The sequence below is a fragment of the Hakea prostrata genome, chromosome 3 (assembly GCF_041222555.1).
Source record: "Hakea prostrata isolate BN-2017 chromosome 3, UWA_Hpros_2, whole genome shotgun sequence".
In the NCBI taxonomy this organism is placed as follows: domain Eukaryota; kingdom Viridiplantae; phylum Streptophyta; class Magnoliopsida; order Proteales; family Proteaceae; genus Hakea; species Hakea prostrata.
In genome coordinates, this window is record NC_142602.1 from 55,695,592 (window position 1) to 55,707,995 (window position 12,404).

The 12,404-nt window shown below is 40.2% G+C and overlaps 1 protein-coding gene across 1 annotated transcript; it reads right to left on the reverse strand.

The window, feature by feature from the left end:
• Nucleotides 1–10,380: 10,380 nt before the first annotated feature.
• LOC149022552 (phosphate transporter PHO1-2-like) lies at nucleotides 10,381–12,307 on the reverse strand. The gene is made up of 6 exons (XM_089147299.1): nucleotides 12,198–12,307; nucleotides 12,053–12,097; nucleotides 11,801–11,953; nucleotides 11,426–11,704; nucleotides 11,195–11,334; nucleotides 10,381–11,101 (listed from the first exon to the last, which is right to left on the reverse strand). Exons 2-6 carry the CDS (start codon nucleotides 12,089–12,091, stop codon nucleotides 11,011–11,013), a joined length of 702 nt encoding a protein of 233 aa, XP_089003425.1. The 5' UTR covers nucleotides 12,092–12,097; nucleotides 12,198–12,307; the 3' UTR covers nucleotides 10,381–11,010.
• Between the last annotated feature and the right edge of the window lie 97 nt (nucleotides 12,308–12,404).

Here is a 12,404-nt window from a genome sequence, read left to right on the forward strand (position 1 = left end):
TTTTTTTTTCCCCCCCCCCCCCCCCCCCCAACCCCCCCGTGGTGGGGGGGCAAAAACGGGGGCCCGGGGCGGGGGGGTGGGGGCTGTGGTTTGTTTATGGAAACCGAATCTTGATGAAGATCGGATTAGTTGATGGACTTGGAGTGCTCTCTATCATGGTTTGAAGGCATTTCTACCTATTAGGTAAATCACTTGATATGTGTGCAAAACCCCTTTAGGATTGGATTTGATCTGGGTCTTCAATTCCCTGGTTTGGAGTTGTTGAACCGATTGGTCGATCGGACCAGTCGACCAATCCACTCGACCAATGGGTGTCTGTCTTTGGCAATTAGGTCTTGCTTGCTCTATTTAAGTCCAATCTCGAGTCTACTTCGTATTTTCTGCCTCCAAACTCTTTGGAACGAACCAAAGACCCTCGCAAGTCATCTCCCTTGCATCCTTGGTGTTTTTCTTGACGGATCTTCGTCAAAACTCTTCCTTTTGCATCAAAGGTATGTCTACACTCTCTTCTTCTTCTCCATCTCTGTTTTTCCTTCCTTTTTGAGTTGAGATAGTAGAGGAGATGCTGCATTCTCTGTTGCAAACATCTCTGGACTTGTCTCTCATGATCTTCCTAAGGATTAATGGCTAATGCAATGATCTTAACCATGATCATTGCAAGCTTTTGAAGGAATCATGATCAAATCATGATCTTGTCTTTGTTTATCTTTTGATTTGAATTCTGATCTCCTTAGATCTACTATATTGATCATGTTAGTAGTCAATTGCTGTGTTTTCTTTTCATGATCCATGATCTATCAATCTCTAGTTGTTTCTCTTCTACCATACCATGTTTTCTTCATGAAGCATGATAGTTACATATATGGTAGGTTTTGTTTCCTTATTTAGATTTATGCTCTTAGGTCTATTTTCTTGAAGATCTAAGTATGCCTTTCATGATACCTTTACCTGAATCAATGATTCATTCTCCTATTGTTCTTGTCTTTGATTTCTGTCTTGAATTCTTCAAGACCATGATTGATCTAATTATGGTAACTTTTTGTTTCCTAATTTGTATCTTGATGACTTGATTTGATTAGTGTTTTGAGATCCCCTATATGTTAGGATACTACTAATGTAGTTTACCCCTTGATTAGTACCCTTTTGAACCACCAAATTCGGATTTTATATCTCAAAACTCGATTTTATAGGTTATCATGTTCGCATTGGTCGATTGGTGGTCGACAAGAGAGACCAATCCAATCGACCAATGAGTACAAAGCAACTCCGCACTGGTCTGTTTTGGATGTTTTGGTATCTTTTCTGTTAGGGATCTTTCCTAATATGTTGTATACACTTGTTTAGGACCTTCTTCTCAAGTTTGTCAAGATCTTACTTGATTCCTTAGGATTCCTTTGCAAGTTATAAAAGGTAAGGATGGTTACTTCTTTAACAACATAAATTGCATATCTTAGTTTCTATATTTGAATCTTGTTAATTTATTTCTTTAATTAGATTCTTATAATGTTATACTACCGTGGTAATCTTGTCTTGATATCGGTAGCATTACTTATTTATATTGAATTGACTCATGTATGATTTACTTACCGATTATATATAAGTTAATTGTAATTATTGATTTCTTTCCATATATGAAGTTACCATATATGTGATGATATGAATTGATGCTTGTGTATGCTTAAGTATGGTTTGGAAAGGAGAGGTGTCCTTTTGACACTTCTGTCCTTGGACAACTACGGGAATATTATGGAATGTTTCCGGATATGCCCTCTGGACACCTTCCTAAACTGTTGGATGACATATCTAGGACTGTCTAGTAGTGTTGGGCTAGGATGTCCCGTTATGTCAGACCCTAATCGGAGGGGTATTGAGACCGAACGACCCGTGGTAGCAATGGGGATTCATGGGCGCTCAAGACCGGTAACCAACCCGTGAGAGGACAGGAATCACATTGTGGGGGCCATTTATCGGTAGGGTTGCATATGGTTAGACTTGGGCTCACGGGCGCTCAAGACCGGTAACCAACCCGTGAGGGACGTGAGAGCTTCCCGTTTACCATATGTGGATGACCAATAGGGTTGATGAGTCCGTAGTCAGGGACTATGAGGACTCTAGTGTGAAGGATACCGGAAAGGATCGTCAGGGACGAGGAATGGACGTATCTGGATCTGACTTGATGTAACTAAGTAGAAGAGTTGCATTTGGCTAGGCTTTACCCTGACATGCGCCGGTACTTAGACCAATAGTGATGTGAGAGAGTGGTGACCTATACCCCCAGCCATGGAATGTCCCGAGGGATGCCGGACCCATTACCAACTGATGATGAGTGATTGAGACCTTCCTAAAGAAGTACGGTGCTATGACTTAAAGCATGTCTGCCAATAGAGACCAGCATATGTAGAGTTAGATTCATACATTCATTGTTTGTTTCATACCATATTGCATTTATGTTTGTTCTGAAGTCCTGCCATTTATGTTATTATGGATTTAACTGCCTTACTGAGTTTCTTTGAAACTCAATCCTTTATTGTACAATGTTTGTTAGACTATTCTACAGGTACTGAATATCATGACGGCCCGTATGAAGAAGCACAAGGAGAAGAGGCATATCTCCAGGAAGGTGATTGCGGTTACAACAATTACACTGAAGATCCCGCGGGTGGTTATGCTCCGTACGATGCTTAGTCCGACCATAGAGTGGAAGCACCCTTGTGCCGTTTATGAGATTTATACTTATAGGGATGTTGTCTATAAGATTGAGAACAATTTAGTTACCTATTGTACCTGCTGTAAAACCCAGCCCTAACCTTGACCCGGAAACCTTGTTATTTGTAGGTCCGATGACCCGAAGTAAAGTAAGAAGTCAGCTTTGGGCCATCCCAGTAGAAGACTTGGTGTCTGGCTTTGAATCCATGAAAGTTGATGATGAGGTTCTATTTATGGAAACTGAATCCTGATGAAGATCTAATTAGTTGATGGACTTGGAGTGCTCTCTATCTTGGTTTGAAGGCATTTCTACCTATTAGGTAAGTCACTTGACTTGTGTGCAAAACCCCTTTTGAATTGGATTTGATCTGGACCTTCAATTCCCTGTTTTGGTCTTGCTGTCAGCATTGGTCGATCGATTGGTCGATGGGTCACTCGACCAATCCACTCGACCAATGAGTGCTGTCTTTGGCAATTAGGTTGTTCTTGCTCTATTTAAGTCCAATCTCGAGTCCACTTCGTATTTGCTGCCTCCAAACTCTCGGAACGAACCAAAGACCTCTGCAAGTCATCTCTCTTGCATCCTTGGTGTTTTCTTGACGGATCTTCGTCGAAACTCTTCTTTTTGCATCAAAAGGTATGTCTACTCTCTCTTCTTCTCCTCCATCTTTGTTTTTCTTTCCTTTTTGAGTTGAGACAGTAGAAGAGATGCTGCATTCTCTGTTGCAAACATCTCCGAACATGTTCTCATGATCATCCTAAGGATTTGAGGCTAGAACAATGATCTTAACCATGATCATTGCAAGCTTTTGAAGGAATCATGATCAAACCATGATCTAATCTTTGTTAAACTTCTAATCTGAATTCGGATCTCTTTGGATCTTCTATGTTGATCATGTTAGTAGTTAATTACTGTGTTTTCTTTCCATGATCCATAATCTATAGATTTCTAGTTGTTCTCTTCTACCATACTATGTGTTCTTCATGATGCATGGTAGTTACATATATGGTAGGTTTTATTTCCTTATTTAGATTTATACTTCTAAGCCTTATTCCATGAAGATCTATGTATGTTTTCATGATACCATTACCGAAAGCAATGATCCATCCTCCTATTGTTCTTGTCTTTGTTTTCTATTTCAAATTCATCAAGATCCATGGTTGAGTTAATTATGGTAACTTTTTGTTTCCTAATTTGGATCTTGATACCTTGATTGGATTAGTGTTTTGAGGTTCCCTATTTGTTAGAATACTACTGATGTAGTCTACCCCTTGATTAGTACCCTTTTGAACCACCAAATTCGGATTTCATATCTTAAAACTCTGATTTTATAGGCTTATCATGTCTGCATTGGTCGACTCGATTGGTCGACTGGACCACTCGACCAATCCACTCGACCAATGAGTACAGCAACTCCAGATTTGGTCCTGCATTTCGGATGTTTTGATATCTTTTCTGTTAGGGATCTTTCCTAATATGTTGTATATACTTGTTTAGGACCTTCTTCTCAAGTTTGCCAAGATCTTACTTGATTTCTTAGGATTCCTTTGCGAGTTATAAAAGGTAAGGATGGTTATTTCCTTAATTACATAGATAGCATGAATCTAGTTTCTATATTTGAATATCATTGATATGATTCCTAAATTAGATTCTTACAATGATATACTACTGTTGCATAACTTTGATTACGGTAGCATTATTTATTCATGTTGAATTGATTCAAGTATGATTTACTTACCAATTATATACAAGTGATTGTACTTATTGATTTCTTTCCATATATGAAGTTACCATATATGTGATGATATGAATTGATGCATGTGTATGCTTAAGTATGGTTTGGAAAGGAGAGGTGTCCTTTCGACACTTCTGTCCTTGGACTACTACGGGAATATTATGGGATGTTTCCGGAGATGCCCTCTGGACACCTTCCTAAATCGTTGGATGACATATCTAGGATTTGTCTAGTAGTGTTTGGCTAGGATGTCCTGTTATGTCGGACCCTAATCGGAGGGGTATTGAGACCGAACGACCCGTGGTAGCAATGGGGATTCATGGGCGCTCAAGACCGGTAACCAACCCGTGAGAGGACAGGAATCACATTGTGGGGGCCATTTATTGGTAGGGTTGCATATGGTTAGACTTGGGCTCACGGGCGCTTAAGACCGGTAACCAACCCGTGAGAGGACGTGAGAGCTTCCCGTTTACCATATGTGGATAACCAATAGGGTTGATGAGTCCGTAGTCCGAGTTGGTCGGTGCCATAGGATACGCCGACTCTAGTGTGAAGGATACCGGAAAGGATCGTCGGGGACGAGGAATGGAAGTATCCGGATCCGACTTGATGTAACTAAGTAGAAGACTTGCATTTGGCTAGGTTTTACCCCCGACATGCGCCAAGATTTATACCAAATGGTTGTGAGAGAGTGTGTTGACTTAACCCCCGCCATGGTTTGTCCCGAGGGATGAAGGACCCTTTACCAATCGGCTGCTCAAGACCGGTGAAATGATCCGTGAGAGAATCCAAGATATCTTAAATGGTTGAGGATGTGAGTGGACTTTCCTAAAGAAGTACGGTGTTATGACTTAAAGCATGTCTGCCAATAGAGACCAGCATACATAGAGTTAGATTCATTCATTCATTGCTTGTCTCATATCATATTGCATTTATGTTTGTTCTGGAATTTTGCCATTTATGTTATTATGGATTTTTAATCGCTTTACCGAGTTTCTTTGAAACTCATTCCTTTATTGTACAATGTTGTTAGACTATCCTGCTGTACCGAGTACTATGACGGTCCCTATGAAGAAGCGCAAGGCGAAGAGGCATATCTCCAGGAAGGTGATTGCGGTTACCACAATTACTCTGAAGATCCCACGAGTGGTTATGCTCCGTACGATGCCTAGTCCGACCATTGAGTGGAAGCGTCCTTGTGCCATTTATGAGATTTACACTTACAAGGATGTTGTCTATAAAGTGGAGAACAATTTAGTTACCCAATGTACTTGCTACTGGGATTAGATTTTGTCTAGTTTATTCTTTAGAGCTACTTTTCCGCTGGATGTAAAGTGGGATTTTTGCCTCGCTTTACTTATCTGTTTGATACTCTGATTATATTTAGTATTCTGATTCATTTATGATTCATTCTTTATTTATTGGATCTATGATTTATCTTCCGCACTTTTATTATGATTGTTCATGATTATGTTATTGTTTATGTGGGAGGTTGATCACTCGATACCTGATCTTCGGGCTGTGGATCACACTCTCGGGTATGCCAGATAGGGTACCGGCTGGGAGGGCGTGACACCTGCTATTGGGATAAGATTCTATCTTGCTTATTCTCTTTTAGAACTACTTTTCCGCTGGTTGTAGAGTGGGATTTCGCCTCACTTTACTTATCTGATTTAGACACTCTGATTTTATCTAGTACTCTGATTTATATATGATTCATCCTTTTCTTATATGGATCCATGGTTTATCTTCCGCACTTTTATTATTATTGTTCATGATTATGTTATTGTTTATGTGGGAGGTTGATTACTCGATACCTGATCTTCGGGCTGTGGATCACACTCTCGGGTATGCCAGATAGGGTACCGGCTGGGAGGATGTGACATTGATGGTTTGTGGTTTTGATGGAAGGGGTATTCCATTGGGATATACTAGCTTGGGATATCAAAGGGTTGTGGTATGGGACACATGGTCGCTAATGTCTCTAGCTCTATCATAACTACTGGATGACATACCTAGGTAGAGTCTAGAATTTGCATGGCTAGGCACCCCACATGCTACTACCCTTTCAGTAGGGGAATTGAAGTTAGATGACCCATGATGACAGTGATGTGACGATGGTCCACTGTTGGTCATATAAATGATAGGGTTGCATATGTTAGGGTTGGGCTCATGGACGTCCAAAGAACGGACCGAGTGTCGTGAGGAGTCATGAGAGCTTTCTGCCCCAACAATATGTGGATGACTATAGGGTTATGGAATGGAGTCCAATAGCGGTAGCCAATCCGTGAGGGTTCTCATTCCTAGGTTGCAAAGGATACTGAACCGAGTTGGTTGGTGCCATAGGGGATGTATCTGGACTTCGTGTAGTATGTTACCTTTATGACCCGCATTGGATTAGAAACCCCGACATGCGCCAGTATTTATGCCAATGGTCATGATGAGAGAATGTTGACTTAACCCTAGCCATGGTTTGAGAGCCAGTGTGGACTTTCCATTTTACCCAGGATCCCTACAGAGGTAACTAGTCCTTGCCGGATCAAAGTGACTAGATCTACCCAGAGTAGGGCTGGTTTATATCTTAAAGCATGTCAACTGTTAGAGACTTGCATGGTTAGATCTTAACGGTATTCATATTTTGCATTCATACATATCATTTATGCATTTCTAATTGGTTTGACATATGGATGGGAATCATTGTTTGTTTTTACTGAGTTCTCCAAAACTCATTCCTGTATTTGTCTATGTTTTATTAGCTTGTACAGATGGAGGAAATGCGCAAGAAGATGGATTGGTTTCCTATAAAGGAACCTTCCCGTATGAAGAAGATGTAGCATCGGCAATGGGAAATGGAGATAGCCTTTGAGGGAGCTCCTGCGAGTACATGGAATGCACTTATAGCACCCATTGATGGGCAGCGGAGACAGGTCGTTAGATAGTTTGCTCACCGTATGGAGGAGAATTGGAGAACCCCTCATCTTGATAAACTTGAGTCTAAGTTTTTAACTTTAGAAAAAGAAACTGGAAAGAAACTTATTTAAACCTTTTGAATTGCTTCCGCTGAACTCATTTTCATTTTGATTATTTATTCTTTCCTTGATTATTTTATTGGAGTATTTGGGCTCCTGTAATCCTTTCAGTTAATTATTGAACTTATTCTTGCTCATGATTGTCTTTACTTGCATTTATTATTATTGATAGACGAAAATTGTGGATCCTGTGATGGATCACTCCCACAGGTTGTCGGGTGGATAACCAAGACCAGGGGTAGAACTCAGGCCCTGATGTATTTTGAACAAAATCAACATGCCAAGGGTTTCAGGGCTACGATTGGGCCAATGCCAAGGCTCGAGCATCTAACTTCTTCCTTTAGTTTGCGGGGAATAGCACCCCGAAACCCACTCGGGCATTGAAAAGGTAGTCGAAGAGAAGCTCTTGATTGGGAAGGAGCAACCCTAGAGGTAGCTATTGACTTGGGATGAAGGGTACTGGCAGAAACAAAAAGGGTAGCCGACTCATCCTTAGATTCAGAAGCACCCTCCGAAGGAGATTCATCATCCGGGATCTCTTTGTTCGAGTCTTCCTCGGCCAAGATCTCAAGGTTAGGACTTTGGGCAGTCGGGATAGTAGAAGAACTAGCCCTAAGCTGCTCAACTAACTCGACGATCTCCATATAAGGCCTAGGATCATCATCAAGAGAAGCATCACTTCGGGAACTACTAGACATTTCAACCGAGGACTGTTCGTGCAAATCTTTCAGACGATCCCTTGTGAGGTTGACAACCCTCATCTGACCACTTTCACCCTCACTAGCATAACCCTCATCGAGATGATGTTTTCTCTCACGATATTTTGGGACGAGAACATTGGGATCAAACCGCATACCACCCTTTGGCATCATGATTGGGAAAGAAAACTTAATAGTGAAAGATCAGGTTGAACTCAAAAAGTTAATCGGGAGCAAGTCTTGGTTGAGAGCGATGGATCAAAACAAAGATGGAAAGGGGATATTTATACTACCGGAAGAGGAGTTAATGATCTTGATCGAACGATTGTGAAGCAACAAAATCAACGGTTCGTAAGAAGAGACGCTTGGTCTTCCCGAGGTGGTCATTATGATCATTTATTCTATTGTTTGACGTGGCAATGCGGGACTGGGCAAGTCATTTGAGGAAACTCAATCGTCAAAATGGTTAACTCCTTCGGGCGAGAACAACTAATGAACTTCTCAACTACATCCCGAACGCTACTCCACGCGATGCAATCATCGCCCGGGATAGGGGGCTAGTGATACGGGAGGTTTTGTACCCAACCAACGTTAGACCCGAGTGGGGCTAAACCCGATACTGAGTCGGGACCTTCACCGACTAGCTAAGAAAGAGCGACACTTACGCTGGACCTATATGGCAACAACGCCCTAGATAGAAGGTCAACTACAAGAATGATTGAGCGGGACAGACAACAAGAGAGCATAGTCTAGGGAGATATAACGCCTCTCGTCGGGGAAACCTGCCCAATCCGAAAAAGGTAACATATACACTATTTAAACAAGGACTCACCCCTCCGATAAGCATCCAATACATTCTGAACATAATCCTGTGTAGCTCTTGCATGTGATCTTAAGCTGTTCACTGTCTGACTTAGCCATCAGAGGCAGCTACCCGGCATATGAGTCAGCCCGTGTCTAACCTTTCTTGCATGACTCATCGTCTCTGGAACTCGAAGGGGCTTAGTCGGCATCTGAATAATAACTGAGACACATTAGAACAATATCCCTCTTACTCTATATTACTTGGACAATCTTGTGTACTTGTGAGTACGGATGCAACACAGACCAAGTTCAATTGAATTGATATATCCTAGTCGATTCAATAAAGGTCAACCATATCACAGTGGACAATAATAATTATCCCTTTTATTTTATTAAGATTATGAGTTTATTTTACTCTTTAAACAAGTAAAGAAGTTAAAGAGAGTGGTTTTGTTTGGACCTTAAGCCCAAGAGGCAAGAACTAAGGCCCATATAATTTTTAGCTTTGAAATGGACTTTAGCGGTTTTGACAACTTTAATTCAAGCAAAATTTTCAAGTTAAGGTCAAATTTACAAATCCTACCATTATAAATGAGATTATAGTCAATTAGAAAATCTAGTCTTAATTTAATTAGTTGAAAATTCATCAAATTTCTCAACCTCTAATTCATAGAAGATCCCCATAATATGTAGTTGACTTTTCAATTTATTTTTACGAAATACATAAGAATGCTACTTGTTCATGCACTCGATACGCATCCATACTCGGACACAAAAGCATTTTTTTTTCAATCAAAGGAAAATTTATAGTAGAAACTTTGGAGAAAGCCTACTAGAGGGGTTCACAATGAAAAGAGGTAGAGACTACCACCAAACATGTGACAACTCGAATAATTTAACTCCCTCAGCAAGGAAGTCAGCAAACCTGTTTAAAGACCTATTCACATGACAGGAAAGCATCTTATACTGCTTGGAAATGACTTCCTTGCCCCTTATAATGGTAAAATTATTTTCCAAGTTATCCCAAGACACTTTTGTGTTTAGGTGCAACCACTACACTGAGTGCACTAATGGATATAAGTGGTTCATTTCAAGATAATAATAGAGATTAGATATAAAGAGGCAAGCCTTGGTGTACTAGACAATAGATTACATTTATAGTCTAGGACAAGGGATTGAAACAACCCCTCAACAAAACTCGCTAAGGAGTCAATGCAGGGTTGGTAGAGTGGTAAGATTCATCATTCTCCGTGGAGATGTCATGGGTTCGACCCTTGCGGATGACAAAGCTCCCCCCCCCCCGAGGATGTAATCGAGGTGCACGCAAGCTGGTCCAAATGAACCTCAGATACCAAAAAAAAAAAAAAAAAAAAAAACTCACTAAGGATACTTAACAAAATTGTCCACGATAACAAAGCTTTGCCTTATTTAATAGAGATTAGAGAGGCCAATAGTTGAAAAGTGAAGAATAGTGATACACTGAAATGATACATTATCTTAGCATACAAGCTATATGATACATTGTCTTCATAACTACCTTAAAAGTATCCACTTGTCTAGATTCCTAGAGTGGACTTATTGGTCTAGAAGACATGTTCTCTGCTATTTTTGGTAAGCTTACATGACACCGGGACCAAGGATGGCCTAAAAATGACAACCTCAGGGCAGCAGGACTGAGATCCTTAATGGGCTCAGGTGCAAAGCTGTTCTACATGAGATCCTAGCTTCAGGAACCAGAAGGAACAGTTCCTCTTTAATCATCATGATCATCAATTACAATTAAATCATGAAGAAATGATCAATCTAATGTACAAAAGAAATCAACAAGACAAGCAAGTGGCAACGGCTGTCTTTCACTGGAACTGGGGACTTGGGCTTCAAATCCCCCTCTCTCTTAGCTGAAGATGAGCAAAAGCCATGGTTCCATTGTCAAAGAGAATTTTCTTTATTTTCTCATTGCATAGAACCACATTTCAATGCCTTCTTCTCTATCTCTTGGATCTTCTGTACATGCCTTTCCATGGCTTCTAATGATTTTCAATCATCTGATTCTGTCTCGCGGAAGGGTAAAGGAACAGCTTTTACTGCCCTGAACTTGCCAACATTGTTCAAATGCTCATGCTCCAACCTGTTTAACCACATGATAATAATGCTCATTGAGTCATTGTCATACAAGATTCATCTTTGAAGTTATTCATGAGTGACTTAAATGTATATATACCTGTAGAAATTCCAATGCCCACGTCGGATTATCTCTAGTGAGGCCAAGGAAAAGTCCATCAACCGGCGATATTCAACCGATCCGAGACTAATGTGCATCACAGTTTCCACCCAAGCTAATCTCAAGACCAGATTAAAGACCTACGCATTCTCAAATAAATAAGTTAACACATTCCTGTGAAGAAGACAGAGATAGACAGAAAGATGAAAAAAGAGGCAAATGATAACTTACAATGGAAACAAAGTAGATGCTCCTATTCTTTAAGATAAGCTCATCTCTAAGCCATGGGTTTTTGGACTTTGGGTTGAGGAACCCCCAGTCCTTAACAAAATCCCAGTATAACTGATAGATTGTTGCTACAGAAGAGGTTGCAATGACCATGACAAGCCAAAACAAGGAAGGTTGCATCACATATGTCAACCTTGCACCTGCTGCCACCATTGCTGAAACATATTTCCCCAGATTTGCCAAGTGGTTTACATCTCCTTCATCAAACCATCTTCTTGCACACTGCAAGATTAAATTTGATAGAACCCATATTAGTTATGGTTTTAATTACATGAACTATAGTTAATTAAGTTGTTTTTCTCGGATTAATTGTTATACCTGCATTGCACGCCAATAGTATGGTAAAAACGAAATCACATAAGCAAGCTCCCTGTATGTCTTGCTAGACTGGCAGGTCTGATATTGATGAGTTTTGAAGGTACCAGCAATGAGATAACAAGCTGTAGATTCCATGTGTCTCAGCAATGGAATCTGTGGACAAAATGAGATGATTTTGTATCGTTCATTAGATTAATGAAGCAAAACTAATTATATTCTTCATAATTAATACTGAAAAATAGGAATTTTCACCTGACTAGTTAATTGATCAGCCATGAAAAAATCTACCATCACTACCTGCAAAACGTGTTACATTAAAAATGTAAGTAATCACTAGTTACAGCTTAACCTAGCCATGATCAAAGAAAATGGAAGATAATAAAGAAGATTAACAAACCTTGTATAATGGGGAGCAAACTATATTACGGATAACCCGGATGAAGTAGTAGCGGGTAGACCGGTAGAAAATGTTAAATGGGCACACCAGCAAGCCTAGGAAGAACTGGGAGAAAAAAATGGTTTGATGAGTTATCTTCTTTAAATGGTGGACAAAAAACATTTCCAAACTTCATTAGTACAACTTTGAAGAAGAAAATATTTACCA

Coding starts and splice junctions, on each gene's coding strand:
- LOC149022552 (XM_089147299.1), bottom strand. CDS start 12,091: ATGGTAGATTTTTTCATGGCTGATCAATTAACTAGTCAG. Junction 11,705..11,800: donor ACTATTGGCGTGCAATGCAG/GTATAACAATTA, acceptor TTAATCTTGCAG/TGTGCAAGAAGATGGTTTGA. Junction 11,102..11,194: donor GGGCATTGGAATTTCTACAG/GTATATATACAT, acceptor GTGGTTAAACAG/GTTGGAGCATGAGCATTTGA.